The 22,725-nt window shown below is 52.9% G+C and overlaps 1 protein-coding gene across 2 annotated transcripts; it reads right to left on the bottom strand.

The window, feature by feature from the left end:
- Positions 1-1,837: 1,837 nt before the first annotated feature.
- LOC125148139 (pulmonary surfactant-associated protein A-like) lies at positions 1,838-4,310 on the bottom strand. 2 transcript variants are annotated; one of them, XM_047825915.1, is made up of 4 exons: positions 4,121-4,310; positions 3,718-3,837; positions 2,917-2,994; positions 1,838-2,214 (listed from the first exon to the last, which is right to left on the bottom strand). In XM_047825915.1, the coding sequence occupies exons 1-4, from the start codon at positions 4,290-4,292 to the stop codon at positions 1,838-1,840; spliced, it is 747 nt and encodes a 248-aa protein (XP_047681871.1). In that variant the 5' UTR covers positions 4,293-4,310. The 2 variants fall into 2 exon arrangements, with proteins under 2 accessions (XP_047681871.1, XP_047681870.1); XM_047825914.1 differs by having other exon boundaries at positions 3,718-3,777; positions 4,208-4,292.
- Between the last annotated feature and the right edge of the window lie 18,415 nt (positions 4,311-22,725).

A 22,725-nucleotide genomic window follows, 5' to 3' on the forward strand; every position in this document is an offset into this window, starting at 1 on the left:
CAAGTAGAGACGCAGTCTGATTCCCACACATCCCTGGGGCACGGGGACATGGTCCCTTTTCATGTAGACCTGAGGCTGAGGTGGCTCACAGAGGCTGGGACAGAGCCCCAAATGCCATCATCTTTGGGCTATGGAAAACATCCAGGTGGCTAAGCGGAAAATGGAAGGCATGATATTACCACCCACCAAGGGACCATGAGGACTTAGATCCGGCATTATCTTGACACCAGCCCTCAATGATGATGCCCATATGTTCTTCCAGGTGTTTTTTTGTAGCTCACCATACGCTCGTACCATATGTGTGTACAACATATAGCTGCACCAGTTGGAAGCAGGTCACCTCTCCCATCCAACAAAGAAGGCATTTACCTGAGACCCCAACGGTCCATTTTTCAGGCAAGTGGGGGCTTGGAACCAGAGTTCATTTGATTTACAAAAATACAGAAATGTGTTGTTTCTTTTTCTTTCTTTCTTTCTTTCTTTCTTTCTTTCTTTTTTTTGAGACAGAGAGAGGGCACAGGTGAGTGAGGGGCAGAGAGAGAGAAGGAAGGAGAGAGAGAGAAGCAGGGCTCACCTGAAATGGGGTTCATGTTCACCCAATTAAGGGCTCGAGCACACCCAGTGAGGGACTCTACGTCACCAACCGTGGGATCATGACCCGAGCTGAAGTAAGATGCTTAATGACAGAGCCACCCGAGCACCCGGAAACGTGTTATTTCTTGAAACCAAAGCAATGAAAACTCACATTAACGCAGTCATGATTTATTACACGGAAATCGCCTCTGTCCGGCAAGAGGTGACGTGGTTGTGAGCATAAACTTCAGGTCCAGGTAGATAAGTGTGAATCCAGCCTCTGCCACTTGCCCCAAGTAATAAAACTCAAAACACTTAACTTCTCTAAGTTTCAGTGTCCTTGTATAAAAATGGGGAAAATAAGGCTGGGCCTATGGTGTTGGGTAAAGATGAAATCATACTCCAAAAGATGTATTAGAAGTGCTTGGCAAGTTTCTGGGTACCCAGACTCGGCACATACACTATTTACGTGCTCGATAAATAGCTCGTGGTGTGGGTGGTGTGAGCAACTTATGGAGACCCAAAACGGTGTGGGGATATGTTCATCGGCAGGAAGGAGCTTGGATTATGTCTGGGGTCAGGGATGAGATCTTCCCTAGTGGTGTAAACTGGCTGCTTTTAGGTCAGGGAGTTGAGCAGGCAACCCAAGACTCAAGGAAGTGGATAATCCGTGCCAATCGTCAGGGTTAGGTTGGCCTCCACCACGCTGGGACACCACCTTGCCCTCTGACCTCACGGAGACAGAGACCGGATAATCCCAAATGGGTCCTTAGCTCCCGCATTTGGAATTCCCCAGAATTCCACCTGTCTCTATCATTATGCTTGACCAGAACTGCTAAATCTTGATGAGGCTGGGCAGGTGGTAGTCTGCAGAGTTAAGAGTAGGGGAAGCCAGGAAGCAGCCACCTTCTGTGTGATTTTGGAGGGAACTTCCATCCCGGGGCCTCACTGTTGCCATCTAGAAATGAAGGGACTGGACAAGAAGAGGAAGAAGGAGGTCTCCGTCTCTTCCAAAGGGCAAAGTTAGGAGTGGGGCCCAGAATGCATTACCGGGAAGGGCTCAGGGGGAGTGTCAGACTGATTCATGATGTGGGTGGGGATTCAGGGCCTGTCGGGGGAGTGGAGTGGCTAAGCATGCCTCCTGCCCTGACAGTCACAAATACAATTTTGTTGAAAAGGAGCATCTCAGAGATCAGGTGCATCTTCAGGATGGAGGCCGAAAGGCAAGGCAGGGCCCTATCTACTCTGTGGCCTGGGCGCCCGCTCAAAACTCACAGATGGCCAGGCGGTACTGCAGGCAGTTTTTGTTATTCCACTGCCCGTCTGTGTACATCTCCACGCACTTCTCTTTGCCCCCACCCCTGGGCTCCCCTGGGTACCAGTTGGTGTAATTCACGGGGGCCCCATCCAGGTAGCGGAAGTCTCCAGGGCTGGGGCCCTCCTCCAGGCCCAGGTAGGCGTAAGTGTTGTGCTTCCTCACGATGCTGGCGATGGCTTCGTTCTCTTCTGGGCTCGTCGGGACAGCAACGCGGCCACCTGCTCTGGCACATGACTCTCTAATGACATCAAAATTAACCGACTGCCCATTGGTGGAGAAGACCTTTTCTCCCACTACCAGCATGGACTCCTGCAAACTTAGGACTGGAGCAGAAGAACCGAGTCAGGCCACAGACCGCTCTGGATCTAAGTCCCTTCCCTCACTCGGGCTCTCGGCCTTCACGCCCTCTCTGCCTCTCCTCCCTCCACCAACCCCAGTCTTTCCAAATTCCCCTCCATGCTCTCATCATCCCATTCATTTGTTCACCCATTTAACACCTACTTATTTTCCACCCATTTAACAACTGCATTTTCCTGGGGCTCGACAGAAAGCAACATAGGCAGAGACCTTGCACTCCCCTGACATAGGGGACTGATCTGTGTCTACCTCTGGCTTTCTGAGTCATTCAAAGACATCAGGAAAGGGAAAGTTTCATTCTTTTCCCCCAAGACCTGCATATCCATGCCTGTTTGTCAAGTCTCTAGGGTCTGGGGGCACCTGGGTGGTTCCTTCTGTTAAGCCTCCAGCTCTTGATTTTGGCTCAGGTCATGATCTCACAGTTCGTGGGATCGAGCCCCGAGTTGGGCTCTGCACTGACAGCATGGAGCCTGCTTGGGATTCTCTCCCTCTCCCTCTCTCTCTCTGCCTCTTCCTTGCTTGCTCATGCATCCTCTCTCTGTCCCTCTCTCTCTCAAAATAAATAAATAAACTTAAAAAAAAGGCTCTAGGGTCTGGAGCCTGATGCTGGGCAGCAGAGGAACTTATGGGAGACCCTCTGTGCTAGAGTCCCTGGGGAGCCCCCTTACCTCCCATGGCCTGCTGGATCTGATGTCTCAAGTCACGGAGCGTGGTTTGGAGCTCCTCATCTAGAGAAGCTGGAAGCCCTGTCAAGAGATTCCCACCCAAGATGAGGGCGAGCCAACAAAGAGCCCCCCCCCCCCACTAGCTGCCAAGCAGGCACGCTGCCAGCTGCAAGCCTGGCATTCTGCCCTTTGCTTGTCCGTACCCACCACTCAGGCCCTGGAGTATGGGTCCACACGCGCTGCATCCTTTGACGCAGCCCTGCACCTGCTGGACCCCTCCCTGCACGTCTTTCCTGCCTGTCCTTTAATGGCTCTGTCTGCCCACTCCTATGGATTTTTCCGGTTTGGACGCAAGCTCCCTTCCCTCACCCTCCACCAAAAGCAAACCTGGCTCTTTCTGCGGCCTCCTGATTGACCTTGGTCACCGCTCTGAGCTTTGGAGTTCCACTCTGTGTGGGGGGCTCCCATTCACCTCATCTGCCTGGACCCCACCTGGCTCCCTACACCTTTCACAATGCCCCCCAGTGCCTCAGCCCTAGGAAGTGCCTTCCCTGCCTCCCATGCTGTCCCCACCCCACCCCTCATGCCCTGCCTGTCCCAATGTGTGGAGCGCTCTCGGCACCCACAGTCCCTCCCTGTGGTGCACTACTTAGGCATCTCTGGCTCCTCTCCTCGGCCGCATCTTCTCTTACTTAGGTTGAGCGCCATGACTTTCGGGGACCTCCACGGTTCTGTCTGATCCCCATCATCCCGCATGTAGCTGGTCACGTGGGCGCAGTGCCCGTGTGGATGCGGCCCGCTCACCTGGAGGGCCTCTCTCGCCAGGCTCCCCCTGTACTCCAGGCTCTCCAGCGACACCAGGGGCTCCGGTCAGCCCATTAGGCCCGGAGCAGGCTGGTGTTTCTCCAGGCGGGCCCATCGGGCCTGGAAAGAGAAGGGGACACTGATCTGTCGTATCTACCACCCACAGCCGGGCTGGGGCTGATGTGAAGTGACCTCCCTTATCAGCCGAGCTGACTCACCTGTCACCTCATAGGCAGTTTGAGGGTAGACTCTTCTAGGCTGCTCTAGTCTAAGGCCCCCCAGGGACCGCCCACCATGCCCACCATCCGGCCGACCGTTGGACCCAGCCCAGAGCCCTGGACGGGTGGGCCTCCTGAAGGCAGGTCACTGTCCCTCGGCTGAGGCTCGGCCTCTCACTCAGTACCTGGAGGCCCAGGGTCTCCTTTGATGCCGTCTCTCCCATCTCTGCCTGGCAGGCCGTGGGATCCAGGAGTGCCAGGGATGCCAGGACTTCCGATACAGACCTCCTTCACCTTGTACTCAGTGCCGGAAGCCATCAGCAAGGCCAGAGTGAGGACCAAAGAGGACAGCAACATGGCTTCTGTTGCAGTGGTTCCTCCTGCAGAAAGAAAGGGCCCCTGGCCCATCTGAAGCATTTGCAAAGGTTTCCCCTTTGCTGGGCTTTGTCAAGATTCAGGCACAGGGCCAGGCCCGAGGGCTCGGGCAGGTACAGACAGGACTTTGAGAAAGACCCCAACTATCCTTGGAAACCCCCGGCCTCCTCTGCAGTCTCATGCCTCACCTCTCGGGCTGGAGGCCGTGTGGCACCTGGGCTGGTGGGGAGGGCCTGGGCTGTCAGGGGGCCTGGCTTCTAATGCAATCTCCGGTCATACCTCGCTGTGTGACCGCAGGAACTCGTGTCACCTGTCTTGACTTCTGCTAAAACTTCTGTGCCCTGGAGACAATCCTGACCTGTCCCTCTCAGGCTTTGGGGTTCACTCCCTCTGTTCCTATACTCTCAGCTACCCTCTTGCGGGGTCTAAGGGGCCATGTTCCTGAGGATAAACAATAGATGACCAGTGTCGATGATAGGACATCCCATGCCCCCCCCCCCCCGCCCCGCCGCTGCTGGGGAGTCCCCTTCTCCTTGGCAGGCTGCCCTCTCCCTCGCTGGCAGGGAGTTTCCAGGGAGAGTGGATCTGGCCGAGGAGCATGGCAGAGTATAAGGATATTCTCAAGCCCATCTTCCTGCATCCACAGTTATGATTCTGGGAACAACTCCCCGTGGTGCATGCGGAGGCCCCCTTCTTCCCAGGCTGACCCTTAGTTGCGCTTGTGATTGCTGGGCTGGCTCTCATGGCCTGTAACCCGTGCACTGGGTAAGACGGGATGGGGCTAAACTTACCCATCCAACAGAGCCCACGGGGATCTCTGCCTTCAGGTCAGAGTGGAGAGGTGGGCAGCACCATTTATACTGATGCAGGCTACCAGGCTTCCTCTCCACCCCAGAGAGGCTCCTGTCACAAGGGCCTCTATTTGGGGAAGGGCCAATCAGGAAGCGGCCATCTTGTTTACACAGCAACATTCCCTCTCAGGGCACTCAGGCTGGAGGGGCACTTAGAAAACTGGCTAAAGAGAAACTTCAGGCCCGTAAGCAGGGAAATGTCTCATGGGGTGGGACTCTGACTTCCCCAGGAGTGAAAGGGGAGAACACTTACATAGGCACCGGCGGGGGCACGCAGCAAAGGGAGCCTTCTCCCTCCTGGTCCTCGGCCCCGTCCTGGCTGGTGACACATTCGTAGAACCACCACCACCATCCCCCAGATGCCCACCAGCAGGAGACGACATACGAGGGTTGTACTCTTTTCCCAGGGGAGCAAAGACCTACAGGAATGTCTCCATGTGACTCCTTCCCAGGGCCATTCTGGTTCCAAAGCCTCTTCAGCTCTTGGGAGGGGGCCATTTGGTTCCAGGCAGTACAGAGGCCATGGCTTAAGAAGAGGGTGGTCAGGTGGAGCTAGGACAAAGTGTATGTCATGGGACACGCCTCACCACCGAGCGGCCCATACACATTCCCTACTCCCCACCCCAGCCTCACAGCTCCTGCTTCTGGAGCCCATGGCTAAGTCAGTGGGCACATGGATCAGAGTCGCAGGCAAACCCTTTCCATGTTCCCCTTTCCTCTGTCCTGGCAGGCTCAGCTGTGGGGAGGCAGGGCCGTGCCTGGAAGTCACAGGAGAGCAGCAGTTTCTGGTTTTGGCCACGGGTGATGTCTGGTAACCTGCAATGGAGATTAAGTGATAGAGGAGCATATGAAGCCGTAAGTGATGAGATCCCCGATTCAAGGCACCCGATCAGCAGGGAATCTCTACCTGTAGGGGTGCTAACAATGGGGAGCCAAGGCAAGAAAAAATCACCGTGCTTCCTTGTAAGCGGTTTGAGAAATCTCGGGGTCTTTGGGAAGAGTGCGAGAACAGCCAGAGCTCCCCCGGAGCCCTGCGGCTGCCTGCTGTGCGGTCCCACCGCGGGTGCCGGCTGGCGGGATGGGGGAGCTGGAGCCAGCACAGGGCTGGGAGGGGAAAACAGTTCCTTTGAGAGGACCTCAACGCGGTTTGGGTGAGGGACGACTGTTCTGCAGGTGAAGGAACAGGAACCGGGGTCTTGTGGGGTAGAAATACAAGGACTTGGGGGAGGCAGCGGGGCTGTCCAGGGCCACGTCGGGGAGGGTGGGGATTTACAAGTCAGACGCACCTGCGTTGCAGTTTGGGCCAGCCACGTATCATCCATGTGGCCTTGGTTGTGTTACATAACTTTATCCATGTGGCCTTGGTCGTGTTATATAACTTTATCCACGTGGCCTTGGTCGTGTTATATAACTCTCTGAGCCTTGATTTGCTTTCTTAAATTATTATTTTGTCTCAATAGCAAGCTTACAGAAAAACTGCAGGGACTGTACTATTTTTTTTTTTTTTTTTCCTGAGCCCATGAGAACAGGTTGCCAACAGGACACTCCATCACCCTGGTCTTTAATTTGCCTTTCACACAGACAGGTTTGCCTCTACAACCTCGATGTAGTCATCAAGGTCAAGAAATCCACACGGTTGCAAATACTGTTTTTAAAATATTTAAATATCATTTCATCCTTTAAGTCATTTGTGCCGCCCGATGCCGATATTTTAAAATGCGGCATCCAAAAGTCTCATAAAATGATCCGTCGTTACCTCATTCTTCGTCTCATTACCGGGGTCCTGACCCTTCCCCTTCTGCAACTTTCTGGCAGAGAATGCTCCAAGTTCCCCAAACTGGGGGTGCTTTTCCTGTGTCTCTTTGATCATGATTTCTCTCCTGTCTGGAGCGTTCTGAATGCCTTTCTGCCACAAAAAAAGAGAGGCAGAGAGAGAGAAGAAGGGAGGAAGGGAGGGAGGGAGGGAGGGAGGGAGGAAGGGAGGGAAGGAGGAAGGGAAGAAGGGAGGAAGGGAGGGAGGAAGGGAAGAAGGGAGGAAGGGAGGGAGGAAGGGAGGGAGGGAGGGAGGGAGGAAGGGAAGAAGGGAGGGAGGAAGGGAAGAAGGGAGGAAGGGAGGGAGGAAGGGAGGGAGGGAGGGAGGGAGGAAGGGAGGGAGGAAGGGAGGGAGGGAGGAAGGGAAGAAGGGAGGAAGGGAGGGAGGAAGGGAGGAAGGGAGGGAAGGAGGAAGGGAAGAAGGGAGGAAGGGAGGGAGGAAGGGAAGAAGGGAGGAAGGGAGGGAGGAAGGGAGGAAGGGAGGGAAGGAGGAAGGGAAGAAGGGAGGAAGGGAGGGAGGAAGGGAAGAAGGGAGGAAGGGAGGGAGGAAGGGAGGGAGGGAGGGAGGGAGGAAGGGAAGAAGGGAGGAAGGGAGGGAGGGAGGAAGGGAAGAAGGGAGGAAGGGAGGGAGGAAGGGAGGGAGGGAGGGAGGGAGGGAGGGAGGAAGGGAAGAAGGGAGGAAGGGAGGGAGGGAGGAAGGGAAGAAGGGAGGAAGGGAGGGAGGAAGGAAGAAGGGAGGAAGGAAGGGAGGGAGGAAGGGAGGGAGGGAGGGAGGGAGGAAGGGAGGGAGGAAGGGAGGGAGGGAGGAAGGGAAGAAGGGAGGAAGGGAGGGAGGGAGGAAGGGAAGAAGGGAGGAAAGAAGGGAGGAAGGGAGGGAGGAAGGGAGGGAAGGAGGAAGGGAAGAAGGGAGGAAGGGAGGGAGGAAGGGAGGGAGGGAGGGAGAGAGGGAGGAAGGGAAGAAGGGAGGAAGGGAGGGAGGAAGGGAGGGAAGAAGGGAGGAAGGGAGGGAGGAAGGGAGGGAGGGAGGGAGGAAGGGAAGAAGGGAGGAAGGGAGGGAGGGAGGAAGGGAAGAAGGGAGGAAGGGAGGGAGGGAGGGAGGGAGGGAGGAAGGGAAGAAGGGAGGAAGGGAGGGAGGAAGGGAGGGAGGGAGGGAGGAAGGGAAGAAGGGAGGAAGGGAGGGAGGGAGGAAGGGAAGAAGGGAGGGAAGAAGGGAGGAAGGGAAGAAGGGAGGGGGGGAGTAAGGGAGGGAGGAAGGGAGGAAGGGAGGGAGGGAGGGAAGAAGGAAAAGAAAAATTAACACTGATACCATAACTCCACATAACCTTCAGGCCCTGCACAAAATTTGCCAAATGTGCCCCAGTAGTGTCCTTTATGGCAAAAGTTTCCAGTTTGAGATTGCGTGTTCCATTTAGTATTCATGTCTCATCTCCTGAAATCTGAAACAGTGTCAAAATTTTTCCTTAACTTCCAGGACCTTGACACTTTTTGGTGATAACAGGTTAGTTGAGGATGTCTCTCGGTTTCTGTTTTTCTGATGTATTGCCTCAGGATTAGAGTCAGGTCCTGCAACACCGGCAGGAACATCAGAAAACGATGCTGTGTTCTAGCAAGTGCCCCGGTTTCAACTCAGCTCGGTAACGACGACGTCACTCGGATCATGTGGTTAAGATGGTGTGGGCCAGACTTTCCCCCCATACCGTTAGCTCTGTCTCTCTTTTTTTTAATTTTTTTTAATGTTTATTTATTTTTGAGACAGAGAGAGACAGAGCATGAACAGGGGAGGGGCAGAGAGAGGGAGACACAGAATCAGATGCAGGCTCCAGGCTCTGAGCCATCAGCCCAAAGCCCGATGCAGGGCTCGAACTCACGGACCGTGAGATCGTGACCTGAGCTGAAGTCGGAGGCTTAACCGACTGAGCCACTAATACCCTTTTGTGGAAACTACTCCAGTACTGCGTAAAGATCCCACTTCTCCTCAAACTTGCCCTTTTTATTTCACGTATGTATTCATCTCAGCGTGGAGTCATGCTTGAGGCACACCAAACACAGGCCAGACGGAGGAGGATGGGAGGCTGTCACCTCAGGACCCAGGTGATAGGGGGGTGCGTTATCCGTAGAGAATTTAAAAACATTATTTACCGAGAATGTGTCAGCACGTTGCTAATAATGATGTCATCACCCAAACTGTCCTCCCCCTTAAAACACATTTGTTTCTCTTGGTTCTGAGCCCTGTTCCGGGACCCCCTCTTTGTGAGGACACTCTCTTCACCCTGCCGGGGCCTGGCGGCCCATACGAAGCCACCTTCACTCCACCCTGTCCTCCCCGTGACAGGACACCTTCCTGTGCGGTCATCTCCTCACTCACCGTGGTTGGAGCCAGAAAGCGAACACTTCCGGAAGGATGAGCCAACCCCTGAGGTCTGGGCGAGCAGTTCCAGGCAGATGTGACACCTCTACTGACTTACTGCTCAGGAAACTCCTCACCACCCCGTCCTCTCCCGCTGCCTGGGTTCTAGTTGAGTAAGGAGTCCGTAGGGCTGCCTGGAGCCAGCTATCATTTTGGATCATCCGTCACTAAAGCTCTCTGAGATGTACAGAAGTAAATCCTCACTTGAGAATTCCTTCAGCTGAGGCTGAAGGAGGTTTTGTGAATTTTCTAGGTCTGTTTTTTTTTTTTTTTAATGTTTTACTTATTTTTGAGAGAGAGCATGAGTGGAGGAGGAGCAGAGAGATTGGGAGACAGAGGATCAAAGGCAGGCTCTGCACTGACAGCAGAGAGTCTGATGCGGGGTTTGAACTCAAGGGGAACCATCATAAGGTGACCTGAGCCAAAGTCGGATGCTTACTAACTGAGCCACCCAGGCGCCCCCTAGCGGTCAGTCTGGATCATCACAAAAAGTCTCTGAGATCTACAGGAAGTAAATCCTCACTTGAGAATTAAGTCAGCTGAGGCTGAAGGAGGTTTCCTGAATTTCCTGGGGCACCCCCACAGGGTTATTACCCACCTCTCTTTTCATCCATTTTAAATCCTCTGCCATAATATTCTCACAGAGGGATGGGCTTATTTTCCTTGTACCTACAGGCAAAGAGATTGAGAAGCTAATTTACTAGCTAACCATATAGGTCAAGGTCTAATCTCAGGAATCCAGGGAACAGCTCAACAACATGAAGGAAAGAGAATTCAGGCTATTGTTTCCTGAGATCGTCAACCCATCGCACACACGCACACACACAAACACACACACACACACACATTGGTGCCTTGCCAATAAATGTCATTTCATTTAAAAAAAGAATTTACATAATAAATGAATCTATTTCTATCACCTAAAAATTCCACTTTGTTTAAAAATTCACATTACTTGTTTTTTTTCTTCACACTCTGTCAGCATAGCCTTTCATCCTCCTCTCCACCATCAGCATTTTAATACAATTTTGTGTGCCTTATGAACTCTGGAGAAGCACATCATGTTTTAGGCTCTTTTTTTTTTTTGGCCTTTATTGGAATATACTTGACATATAACCTTGTGCGAGCTTAGGTGTTGAGACACTCACATGTTGTGAAATGATTGCCCCTGTAGCCCGGGCTAACACCTTCATCCCTCACATATTTGCCATTTCTTTTTTTGTGGTGACAACATTTTTTTAAACATTTATTTATTTTTGAGAGACAGAGCATGAACAGGGGAGGGGCAGAGAGAGAGGGAAACACAGAATCTGAAGCAGGCTCCAGGCTCCGAGCTGTCAGCACAGAGCCCAACGCGTGGCTCGAACCCACGAACCGTGAGATCGTGACCTGAGCTGAAGTCAAATGCTTAACCAGCCGAGCCACCCAGGCACCCTGGAGACATATAACTTTTTAATATAAGTGTGTCACATGCAACATTTGGGACTTAGACTAAGAAATTATTTGTGTTTATCTGACGTTTCCGTTTAATTGGGCATCCTGTGTTGTACCTGGCAAACCCTGCCTGTAGAAGCTTGGGTGTGATCCACCTTCTGTGGGCGTGTCCCGATTCAGCATGCGATCAAGAGTCCTTATCATCCCCAGGACACACAGCCAAGAGGGGTCTGCTGCTGAAAGAGAGAGAGAGAGACAGGGAGAAATGCTGATGATTGACTCTTTCCTTCTAAACGATGAACTGAGCCCTCGTGGGATCCAGGTCTGGCACTGAATACCTGTCATCTGCAGTGGACAGAAAGGGGCACGCTTGGGGTCCCTTGGAGAGGGCAGGGACACACGGACACAGGCTGCCCTGTACGAATTCCACCCTTTGTAACTGCTGGAAAGGAAACCCCTATTATGTCAACAGCAAGAGATGGGACTGGGCTTAATATATTAGTATGTTCAAGATCTAAGAAGTGACTTTAGGCTGACTTGGAAGGGTGAGGGGCCCCATGCAAAGAGGCCTGGGTCTTGGGAGGGGCGGCTGTGGGCAGGCTAAGCGGGCGGATATGCGACACGTGTGTGGGCCACACGGGAGGAAGCTAAGTGTCCGGAGGAAGAAGATAGCATTAGGGGACCCACTTTAGGAGGGGTGTCTGGAAAGGAGTCCCCTCAGAACAGGTGACACTTCAGCTGAAGCCTGCGGGGCGAGAGGCAGGTGGCCATTTGAATGGAGCGCAAGAGCATCCCTGGCAAAAAACAACGTGCGGGGCGCCTGGCTGGCTCAGTCCGTTAAGCAGCCAACTTGATTGCAGCTCAGGTCATGATCCCGGGGTCATGGATCAAGCTCCACATCGGGCTCTGTACTGAGCATGGAGCCTGCTTAGAATTCTTTCTAAATAAATAAATAAATAAATAAGAAAGAAAGAAAGAAAGAGAAAGAAAGAAAGAAAGAAAGAGAATGATATATGCAAAGGACCTAGAACAGGAATAAGGAATTCCTAGAACAGGAATAAGCGTGGCTGGGGTGTGGTGGGAGAGGGAAGAAGAACCCAGAATGAAGGCAGAGAGAGATGGGCACTGGCCAGTGCAGGGGGGGCCTTGGATTTTATTCAGAAGGAGAACTGAGTTTACTGTGTCAGATATGAGAGCAATCAGATTCATGCTTCTTTTATTTTTATTCATTTAAAAAATAATGTTTTATTTATTTTTTAGAGACAGAGAGAGACAGACAGAATACGAGTGGGGGGCAGGGGGGTCGAGAGAGAGGGAGACACAGAATCTGAAGCAGGCTCCAGGCTCTAAGCTGTCAGCACAGAGCCCAACGCGGGGCTTGAACTAACGAACCATGAGATCATGACCCGAGCCGAAGTCAGACGCTTAACCGACTGAGCCACCCAGGCGCCCTCCTCCATGCTTATTTAAGAAAAAAATTTTTGGAGGGGGGCACCTGGGTGGCTCAGTCGGTTACACATCCGACTTCAGCTCAGGGCATGATCTCGCGGTCTGTGAGTTGGAGCCCCTCTTCGGGCTCTGTGCTGACAGCGCAGACCCTGGAACCTGTTTCAGATTCTGTGTCTCCCTCTCTCTCTCTGACCCTCCCCCACTCACGCTCTGTCTCTCTCTGTCTCAAAAATAAATAAATGTTTAAAAAAAATAAAAAAAATTTTTTTCACATTTATTTATTTTCGAGAGACAGAGTGAGAGAAAGCGTGAGTGGGGTAGGGGCAGAGAGAGAAGGAGACACAGAAGCAGGCTCCAAGCTCTGAGCAAGAGGTCAGCACAGAGCCTGATGCGGGGCTCGAACCCACAAACCGTGAGATCGTGACCTGAGCCGGAGTCGGACGCTCAACCGACTGAGCCACCCAGGCACCCCTACATGCTTATTTTAAATTACTCTGCCTCTATCCGGTTCATCCGAGACCTCCCGGGGACGAATCAGGGGGCCGTGCCCCTGCCTCCTGTCGTGGGCCTTCGGCATCACCTCACGTCGGGCCGTGCCCCCTTTCCTGGAAGCTCTGCCCTCACCTCACTCCTGGGCACAGACTCCTCACACCTGGCCGCCACTCAGGATGTTCACGGGGGTGGGTCTGACGCCCGGCCGGAGGCCCCTCCTCCACTGCCACCCTCCGGAGCCCGCTGGCCGCAGTGACAGGTGGTTAGCATCTCGTGGCTGCTCTGGCCACACCCTCGGGGTCGCGTCCCAAGGACCTACTTTCAAGGATATCACCTCTCTTTTTGCTGTACTCGCAGTTCAAGGAACTGTAGGAAACTGTCAAGCGAGGGCCACACAGTGGATTTCGAGAAGGCTTGACCATTTCCGCCATTCGCATCCCAGGCCCATGCCACCCCTCCTCCTAGACCAGATGGACTTCACCGGTATTTCCCGAGTGCCTGCCTGGTACCAGCCTGGGTGCGAATGCCCACGGTGAGGAAGGGGCGGCAGAACAGGACACGGGCAAGGACTCAGGAGGCAGGTGCACAGGGCAGGGCAGGCTCTGGAGGAGACAGGGGCCCTTCGGCAGGACCCTAAGCCTCATGGAGACGCAGACTCTCACCTATAAAGTGGCGATAGCAAGCCTACCCATCTCATTGGGCTGAAGAGGTGATAAGTGGTGGTAATTCACACCGAGGCCTGGCGAAAGGACCGGTGTGGGGACATCTGCCCGCACCTACAAGGTGTCAGGGACCCACACACGGGCTCAGGGTTCACCTTCCGCCGGGGGGAAGCAGGGCTTTCCTGGCATCTGTATTATCCCTAACGAGGATCTTCTGGGACCATGCTGTGTGTCACGCCAGAGGGCCTTGGGGTCGGGGCCAGAGCCGGCAGTCAGTGACCCAGGGGTTCTACAAACAAACAAAGACTCCAGCCTCCGATCAGCACTTACCCGAAGCAACTTTAAGCGAAGACATCTTGGTTTTCTGGGGAATGGTGTTAATATAAAAAGTATGAATAAGAATATAAATAGAAAAAACTGGATTTGTGCTTCACAGGTGGCCGGAGCCAGAGGAACTGAGCCCCCCCCCCCCCCCCCCCCCCCCCCCACCGAGGGCAGGCCTGGTCTCTGCTAGAGCCGGGACTCTAATTCCGAGCTACATGGCCGTGCTCCCACCTGAGACCTGAGGGGACACACTGGGCCCTGGGCCCCACACTGCCCGAGGCCGGGGGCCAGGCTTGGAGGGACTTTCAGCGTGGACCTTCAGGACAACGATGGCTGGGGACTACTGCAGGGACATCGACCTCTAGCCACGTGTGCTTCCACCGAGAAGCCTTGTGCAAGCAATTCAGCAGCACTGTCCCTAAGCCATGTCCTGAGGACATGTCTGTGTGTCTGTGTGACTTTTGTGTCTGGGGAGTTAGGGGTTGCGTGGAGAACACACATGTCATATCAACTGTGTGTTTGTCCACGTGTGTCTCTGCCTGTGTCAGTACAGGAGTGTCTGAGTCGGGTTGTGTGTGTGTGTGTGTGTGTGTGTGTGTGTGTAAAATGGCCAATTCCCCAGGGAGGGGCCACCAGCCCTGGAGAAAAGGATGCCACCGGCTCCCTCTGAGTCTCCCTCTTGCTCGGGAGGAGTAGAGAGCCTCGGTTGCCTCAGTGGATGTGTCCCGGGGCCCACGGCCACCTACATGCCCACTGTGGTCAAGGTGGACAGGTCAATCCTGAACAGGGGATTATAGAGCTCTACGAGTGACAGGCTAGGCCGTGGTGGGGACATGGGCTTGTGTCCTCAAGCGGCAGGGTCCTGGGGGCTTCATGCAAGGATTGCTTTCCAACCCTGCAGCCCTCCCCCAGTAAGAGGAAGAAGTATTTTAGACCCAGCCATCACCTTTCCCAGTTCAGCAGAGCCTGATGCCAGCCGCCTCTTCTCCCTGCCCCTGAGTGCCCGGCCATCCTTCCCCATCTCCCATCAAGGTCATCGGCCATTATCACACCAAGGTGGGGTGGGGAGGGGGCGCGTGGAGAATGCACACACACGATGAATTCCACCCCACACTCAACTGGGGCTCTGGTCTCATTGATAACAATGACCTTGCAATGGGACTCAGTTTTTATACCTTTAAAATGGGCATAAAGACACCTCCTGGCTGAGAGACCCTGGTTGCAAGCCCTGCGTGGGATAGGATTCACGCGCATGATCCTTCACCCCTGAGAAAAGTACTTTCCTAACAAAGAAGAAATGGGGAGCACTCCCTGGGCAAAGACGGGGCACAGGCACACCAAAGCCCTGAGAGACCTGGTCAGACTGATATATGAATACCTGTCTCATCTGGACTGTCCTGTTCTAGAGAGATGGAATATTGGGGAGGGAGTCCTGACCTCTCAGGGGCTCTGAATGGCCTCTTGTTGCCATGGTGAAGGAGGGAGGTCCCTGAGTCCTGAGGCTCATCATCCCCCATGGAGCACTCAGAACTCCCAACAGGAAGCCCGTTTGCCAGCCCACAGGGTATGTGCAAGTCAGCTCTGCCCTCTGGTGGCTGCATGAAGAACTGCAGCCAATGGAAAGGCCGGTCAAACGTCACTCATTACCCCACCCTCTCTGTTCATTCATTCCACCCTCACAGAGGGCTACTTTGTTCAGGTGCCGTGAGAGAACAGGAGACACAGTTTAATGCTCTGACTCTCCCAGGCTATAACCCTGAGAATCCTCCCCTGCTTCCCCCGCTTTTCTCATGTCCTAGTCTGATAGATCCAGAGAATTTGCCCTGAGTTGCCTCCCCGTGTCAGGGTTCTCCTGGCTAATTGTCCCACCTCTATTTGTCCACAGAGGCTGACTCAGTACTCTGTCCCTGGAGAAGCCTAACGTCAACTGCTGCTGTTTCCTGAGCAACCGCCAGGTACCAGACGCTAGCTGGACCCTTTACATCGACTCTCTGGCAGGAGAGGGTCTGTCTTTATTCCCTTATAAGGGGAGGAAGCGGGCCCAGTGACCTGCCATAACTTACCGCAAGTGGCACGGCCTGGAGGTTCTAGAACCTGGTTCAAACATTGTTCCAGCTGACCCCAGAGCATCTTAAGCATGGTGTCCCTGAAGAACCCAGTGCGTTCTCTGCCCACAATACCCACAGCCGTGGATTAAGCCCTGGACAGCCTCTGCCAGGACTATCACTCTGCATGGCGGATCTTGTCCAAGCATCAGGTCCCAGGACTGCTTACTGTATCACCCAGAGGCTCCAGCTTTGCTTTGGCCATAACCCGCATCCAGCCCTGGACACGCTTGATCCTGGCTCAGCCGGGCTGCCGGGCACAGCAACTCACACCCAACCCCCAGTCCCGAGGCTATAGACGCCCCAGAGCTTGGCACAGGCTGCCCCCAAGGTCCCTGGCATATGCATTATACAGGTGGCGGTGACACTGGGGCAGGCTCTTCAGTCTCGATGAAAAGACTGAGGGCCCCAATGGCCCAGATGCCTCTCCACCTGAACAGAGCTGGGAATCCCAGCCTGTACTTACCTTCTATTGCCTTGAGTAGCTGAGCTCAGTTCAACCCTGGCCCAGGGCCCCGATATCAAGAAGGCAGTAGCCCTGCTGGGCCCAGACCACCAGGAGCACCCTGGGCCCCTCACTCCACACACGTGCCTTCCATGCAGTCAGCAGGGTCCGGCCATTCTTTTTTTTTTTTTTTTTTTTAATGTTCACTTATTTATTTTGAGAGGGTGTGAGAGCATGTGTGTGAGTGGGGGAAGGGCAGAGAGCGAGCAAGAGAGAATCCCAAGTTGGCTCTGCACTGCCAGTCTGGACCCCGACATGGGGCTCGATCTCATGAAGTGTGAGATCATGACCTGAGCCGAAATCAAGAGCTGGACTCTTAACCGACTGAGCCACCCAGATGCCCCAAGAGTTAAAAAAAAAAATAAAAATAAAAACAGATACAGATAATTTTTTTTAAAACCGCATTTGAACAAAAGAAAGAGATTTCATGGTGATTCGGGGTTTGCACCAGCAGACTCGTGTTGCAGGCCCAGGGAAGCCAGGAGGTAACTCATTTCCATTTTCTGGATGAAGGTGTCCCGGGAAGCCCCTGAGGGAGGGCGAGGAGGATGGCGACCCCTCGTGGTGAGGAGGAGAACAAAGTCAAGAGAAAGGCAGCTGAAATTAAAGCTTACAACTTGCAGCCCATTGATAAATCCCTGAGGTGTGCAGAATATGACATTCTTAAGGACCTCACGGCTGCCTTAGTGTTGATGTTTCTTTAGAGACTAAAGGCAACCTTCTCTTGACAACAGCCAGACCTCCAAGGTCCCATAGACCCTCGTTTCAGCACCCAGAAATTCCTTAGAGACGTACATTAATCCCTAACACCTGCTAACAAAGAAGTTTATCATCAGTCACTCCTCACCAGCCCAGTGCACCTCTTTCTGCCCACGGGTCCTGTCCCTGTGTTATAAAAGGCATCTTTGTGCACCGTGCAATGTCTCAAGAATTCTCTCTTGACCATCTTGCTCGACAACCTGCATCAGTGGGAAGCCAGCTCCGGGATTCCCTCAGGGTTCCTGGAGGCAAGGCATGGAAGAAAACATCCTTCTTCTGCCATGACCTCCACATGTGAGCTCACCGGAAACACAGCCTTCGGGAACGGAGGAAGGACAGGGGCCAGGGGACCGCCTGGTGGCCAAAGGAGGACAAAGTGACAGGGAGCAGGTGCTCCCAAGGTGTTCTTGGTCTCAAGTCCGCACCTCCTGTCTGGAGGTGACGTGGCTTCTCTCAGCCTCCTGCTCTCTGAGCCAAACCATCATGAGTTTTCAGCGCAAGAGACGGAATCTCTTACAAGAAGAAAGAGTTCTTTCCACTTTTCTTCAAGATCTTTGAATCACTTTTGGTAGCTCCGGCCTATTTGGGACACGTCCAGGACACCAGGTACTTCTGGGCTCTCATCTTCTTCTAGGGCAAGACATTTTTCTGGAACTCACGCAGAACTGCTATGGGCATGTTCCTCGTCCCTCTGTGCACAATGTCTTTCTTTCACTGGTAGAACAAGTCTGTCAAAAACAAGAGAACTCTTATCGGGGCACCTACTACAACACCCCCCGCCATCTCCCACAGAAATTCAGGGAGACTTAGTCTCACATCATAAAGTTCTCCTGCCACAAAACTCCACGGCATCTCCCGGGTCCACTGCTCTAATAGCCCAGTTCCCGGGCTGATGAAGAGTCCCTGTGGCCCCCACGGCCGGCTGGGCCACGACAGTGAGGAGACAGAGGACTTCCACCAGAGCCACCCTTGAGCCTGGCCACTAGGACAGACCATCATTACGGGGTGGGGGGGACAGCAACAATAAAGTCACACACCCTCAAACCCACCCCGTATACGGTCCCAGTGGACCCACCTCATCCTGTGCCCACACTGTTCCCTCTGCCTGGAAAGCCCTTCCTCTCACTGGCCATGTGGTGAGCCCTCACGTCACCCCTGGGCTCCTCGGTCCATGTCCCCGACGCCCTCCGCAGGGGGCTCAGTGCTCCACAACTGTCTCCGGAAGGCAAGAAGGAAGGAAAAGAGGAAGGGAAGGAAGAAGGCAGGAAGGCAGAAAGACAGGAAGGCAGGAAGGCAGGCAGGAAGGAAAGACAAAGCCGTAATTTGCTATTGCATTTTTCTCCTCTCTTGCCAGCCGCTCCTAAGGAAAGCTTAAAATTCGTGTCCATAGAAATACCTAAATGACAGAATGTAAACTATAAATACATTCTGTAATTTTAAAATATTTAACATATTGATATAAATGAAAATCTACATCCTGATAACGCCAGGTGACAACATAACGCTAAAGTTCACCATTTTGGCCTGCAATGAAAACCTCAAACTCTTTTGAGAAAGTACAAATGACAGATTATTCTAATTGTCTATCACTGAAACTAGACACAAGTGAAAAAATTGAAGGACAAACAACCACGTGGAACTTTTACAGCTCCCTCTCGAGTAAAGTTTGGATCTAGAAGCTGCACTGGACCCAACGTGCAGCTCAGAAAGTTAGAAATGGGACATGAGGGGCGCCTGGGTGGCTCGGTCGGTTGGGCGTCCGACCCCGGCTCAGGTCATGATCTCGCGGTTCGTGAGTTCGAGCCCCACATCGGGCTCTGTGCTGACAGCTCGGAGCCTGGAGCCTGCTTCGGATTCTGTGTCTCCCTCTCTCTCTGCCCCGCCCCTGCTCACACTCTGCTGGGGTCCCGAGGCTGGTCCTGCTGCTGGAGCTCATAACTGAAGGGGAGGCTGGACCTCGGGATCGTCATAACCCTGGGAACCGTCCCTCGGGAGCAGCAGGCGTCCCTCGGGAGCCCCAGTGCCAAGTGGGGCTCAATCCAGCTGCTTCCTTCAGTGAAGTGGAAGGGAATCGTGCCGGCCACGCCTGAGGTCCCCGTCCTGCCCTGGGACAGGGTCTGCCCTTTCCTGAGTGGGGCTCCTCAGAAGTGGCCTCGCCTGCCTGGGCCTCAGCTTCCTGTTCTGTAACCTGGGGATCTCAATGGGCCTCTCAGGCTGCCATGATTGCCTCTGCATTTGCAACCCCTGCTTCCCGGGGCCATCCCATGGGGGCTCCTGCAAACACCCCAGAGGGAGCCCCTTCAACTTGGCAAAAAGAGGGGAGCCCCGCTTTTCTGTGGCCAAGAACAGACCTGGGCTTTCCCAAGAGTCTCCCCTCCACCTCTTTACCTCGATTCGGCACACACTGGCCTCACCTCCTGCCCTCCTCAGGCCGGGGCATGACACCTGACCCACTCTATCTTGATGCAACCTCTGACCCAAACCAGGCAAACATGACATTCAAATTTTTTTAATGTTTATTTATTTTTGAGAGAGAGAGAGAGAGAGAGAGAGAGACAGAGAGACAGAGCATGAGTGGGGGAGGGGCAGAGGGAGAGGGAGACACAGAATCCGAAGCAAGCTCCACACTCTGAGCTGTCAGCACAGAGACCGACACGGGACTTGAACTCACGAACCATGAGGTCATGACCTGAGCCACAGTTGGACACTTAACCGACTGAGCCACCCAGGGGCCCCTAAATTTTCAGAATAAAGAACCAAAGTTCCGTCCAGAAAGTTCATTCCAAGTCACCTGTATTTGGGAATGCCCACTCTCTTACCTCATGGCCAGCTCTGGATTTTAAGAACTTTTTAATGTTCAGCCATCTGTTTGCCAAAATACAATATTGCATTTTTTAAAGTGTGTATTTCTTGAGACGTGTAGTTGAGCAGTTCTCATTTCTTGCGGTTTGTCCCATTCCTTTCCTTCCATCTGTGTACCCCTGTCCTCGTACCTTTTCCATTTACTCCGGGCATTCTGTTGCGTCTCATTGATCTGATTCCATTAAATGGAAATTGCCAACAGTTCTTCGTTCGTCCCTTCTTTTGCCTTCGCGTTTTTTCTCCAGTGCACGGAAGTTTCATTTTTATGAAATCAGATTTGGCGACTTTATTTCCTTTGCAACTTCTGAGTTTCATACTGTCCAGTGAGAGCCACATCAGATGGGTCCAATGCAGCCTCCTTCTGTTAGGGGACGTCCACTACACTCCTTGATGCAGATGTTGGGGCTGTGAAGTCTCCCGTTTCCCATGGCGAATTGTTCACATTTTTCTGCATCTGGGGCTCCATGAACCAAACCCGGAACGCAGGGCCTTTTCCTTATTTCTTCTAAATCTCTCTCATGAAGGCGTCATGGTAAGAAGGCAGAAGACCTCACAGCCCAGGGACCAGGTGCCTGTCACACTGCCTTTCCCCCGCCCCCCAGCTTTAGTCAGATATAATTGACAGGTATCATTGTGTAAGTTTAAGGGGGGCAACATGCTGATTTGATACTTACGTACTGCAAAATGAATGACGCCTCTAACACATCCATAATTACTGTTTCTGTGATTGTGTTGACAACATTTAAGATTTAGTCTCTTAGCCACTTCCAAGTCCATGATACGGTATCACCAGCTATAACCATCGTGCTGCACAATAGATCCCTGGAACTTATTCATTTTTCAACTGGAAGTTTGTCCCATGTGACTAAGATCTCCCCTTTTCCCTCACCCCACAACCCCTGGTAATGACTGTTCCGTGTCTGTGGGTTTGGTTTTTTAAGATTCCACATAAAGTGATATCGAAGAGCATTTGTCTCTCTCTGCCCGGCTTATCTTAGCATAATGCCCTCAAGATTCATCCCAATTGTTGCAAATGGTAGGATGTCCTTTCTCATGGCTCAATAATATTCCCATTGCACATCTGTACCCCATCTTCTTTATCCAGTCGTCTGTTGATGAACACTTGGGTTGTTTCTACCATACCTTGGCTGTCATGTCCACTGCTTCTTACATTATGCCTGGGTCCCGCCTACTCTGGGGAATTTGTCACAGGCAGAAATTTCCTCTAAAGTTCCCACCCCAAGCCTCTCACCCCAACCAACCACTGCTGAGATGCTAATTCTTTCTAATTCTCATTTCCTTCCTCCTCCATCCTTTGTCGACTCCAAAACACCTTTCGGACCAAGCTCCCTCCTCCCCATCCTCAACACCTGCCACAGGAGTGTCCCGGGTGCCTCCCGCCTGATGTCACCTTCCTCTGGCATCTCCGTGGGAAATGGAGTTTGTCATCTTGTTTTCACCCCACGTCCACATCTAGTGTCAACATGCTAAAATGCCGAGTGACTGTTGTAGAAGTCGTCACAGTCACAGAGCTATACTCTTATAAGCAATGCTTTGAAAAAATTCTGTTGAATGATTGTAATTTCTATCTCTGGGCACCTGAGCCTGGCACGGACCCTGCCGGAGGGCAAGTAGGAACCTCATCTCTTACAAAATCTCTTTGCTAAGGGGAGCTCAGGGGGCAAGAGCGAGGGACACATCTAGAATCCATTCTCCGCTATGATCACATTGAGCACCAACCCCGGGCCGAGCCCTGCACGGGACCCAGGTATGAAATGGCAAACAGAGCGGATGAGGTAAGACCCCAACAATTCTGAGTCCTATGGGGACAACAGGCATGAACAATCAAGCACTAACATCCATAAAGAATCATAGCTTTTCATAGCCCAGCGGCAGGTAAAGATGGTGGGCATAATTTATGGAGGATGTTTGAGAGAGTTTTTTTTTTTTTAATGTTTATTTATGAGGAAGAGACAGAGCATGAGCGGGGGAGGGGCAGAGAGAGAGGGAGTCACAGAATCCGAAGCAGGCTCTAGGCTCTGAGCCGTGAGCACAGAGCCCAATGCGGGACTCGAACTCACAAACCATGAGATCATGATCAGAGCCGAGGTTGGATGTTTAACTGGCTGAGCCACCCAGGCGCCCTGAGAGTGTCTTTCTGGAGTGTCTTTCTTGAGGTTGGAAGGACTCAGAGGAACCACGATGGGAAGAGAAGGAAGGGTGGTAGGTATGGAAGGAGTCATGAGGGGGGGTGGGCCCCAAGGAGGTTAAAGAAGGAAACACATATTTGCACATTGTGTTAAACACTGAACAAGAAACTAAAAATGGGAGTACAGATGGGAGGTTATCAAGGAAGGGGCTTTTCAGAAAGACAGAAGTTTCATCTGAAACCTACGGGATGAGATGGAGCATCCATTCGAAGACAGAAGAGTATCATAAAAGAATGGCGTGTGCAAAGGGCCTGAGGCAAGAAGGAGCTGGGCCTGTTTGGGGAAGCCATGCCAGCTAGGGAGTCTGGAGTGTGGTGGTGAGGAGTGGAGTCCAGAACAAGAGCAGACAGACGGACACTGGGCAGGCACGTAGGGCAGTACAGCTTAGTTAGTACTCTAAACTTTATTCAGAATGCATCAGGGGTACCAAAGGCTTACAATTGAGGTGGGGAATACGGCCATATTTACATCTTCCTAATGACTCTCCTTCCTTTTCCCAGCCACCACCCACCTCCACAGGGTGATGTCCGCAGACCCTCCAGG

This window comes from Prionailurus viverrinus, chromosome D2 (genome assembly GCF_022837055.1).
Source record: "Prionailurus viverrinus isolate Anna chromosome D2, UM_Priviv_1.0, whole genome shotgun sequence".
Lineage (NCBI taxonomy): Eukaryota > Metazoa > Chordata > Mammalia > Carnivora > Felidae > Prionailurus > Prionailurus viverrinus.

What these genes read in the sequence shown, in the direction of transcription:
- LOC125148139 (XM_047825915.1), bottom strand. Translation starts at nt 4,292, where the DNA reads ATGTTGCTGTCCTCTTTGGTCCTCACTCTGGCCTTGCTGATGGCTTCC. An exon ending in AGGAGACCCTGGGCCTCCAG is followed by an intron (nt 3,838 to 4,120) that starts GTACTGAGTGAG and finishes TTCTCTTTCCAG; the next exon opens with GCCCGATGGGCCCGCCTGGA. An exon ending in TGGCGAGAGAGGCCCTCCAG is followed by an intron (nt 2,995 to 3,717) that starts GTGAGCGGGCCG and finishes ATCTCTTGACAG; the next exon opens with GGCTTCCAGCTTCTCTAGAT.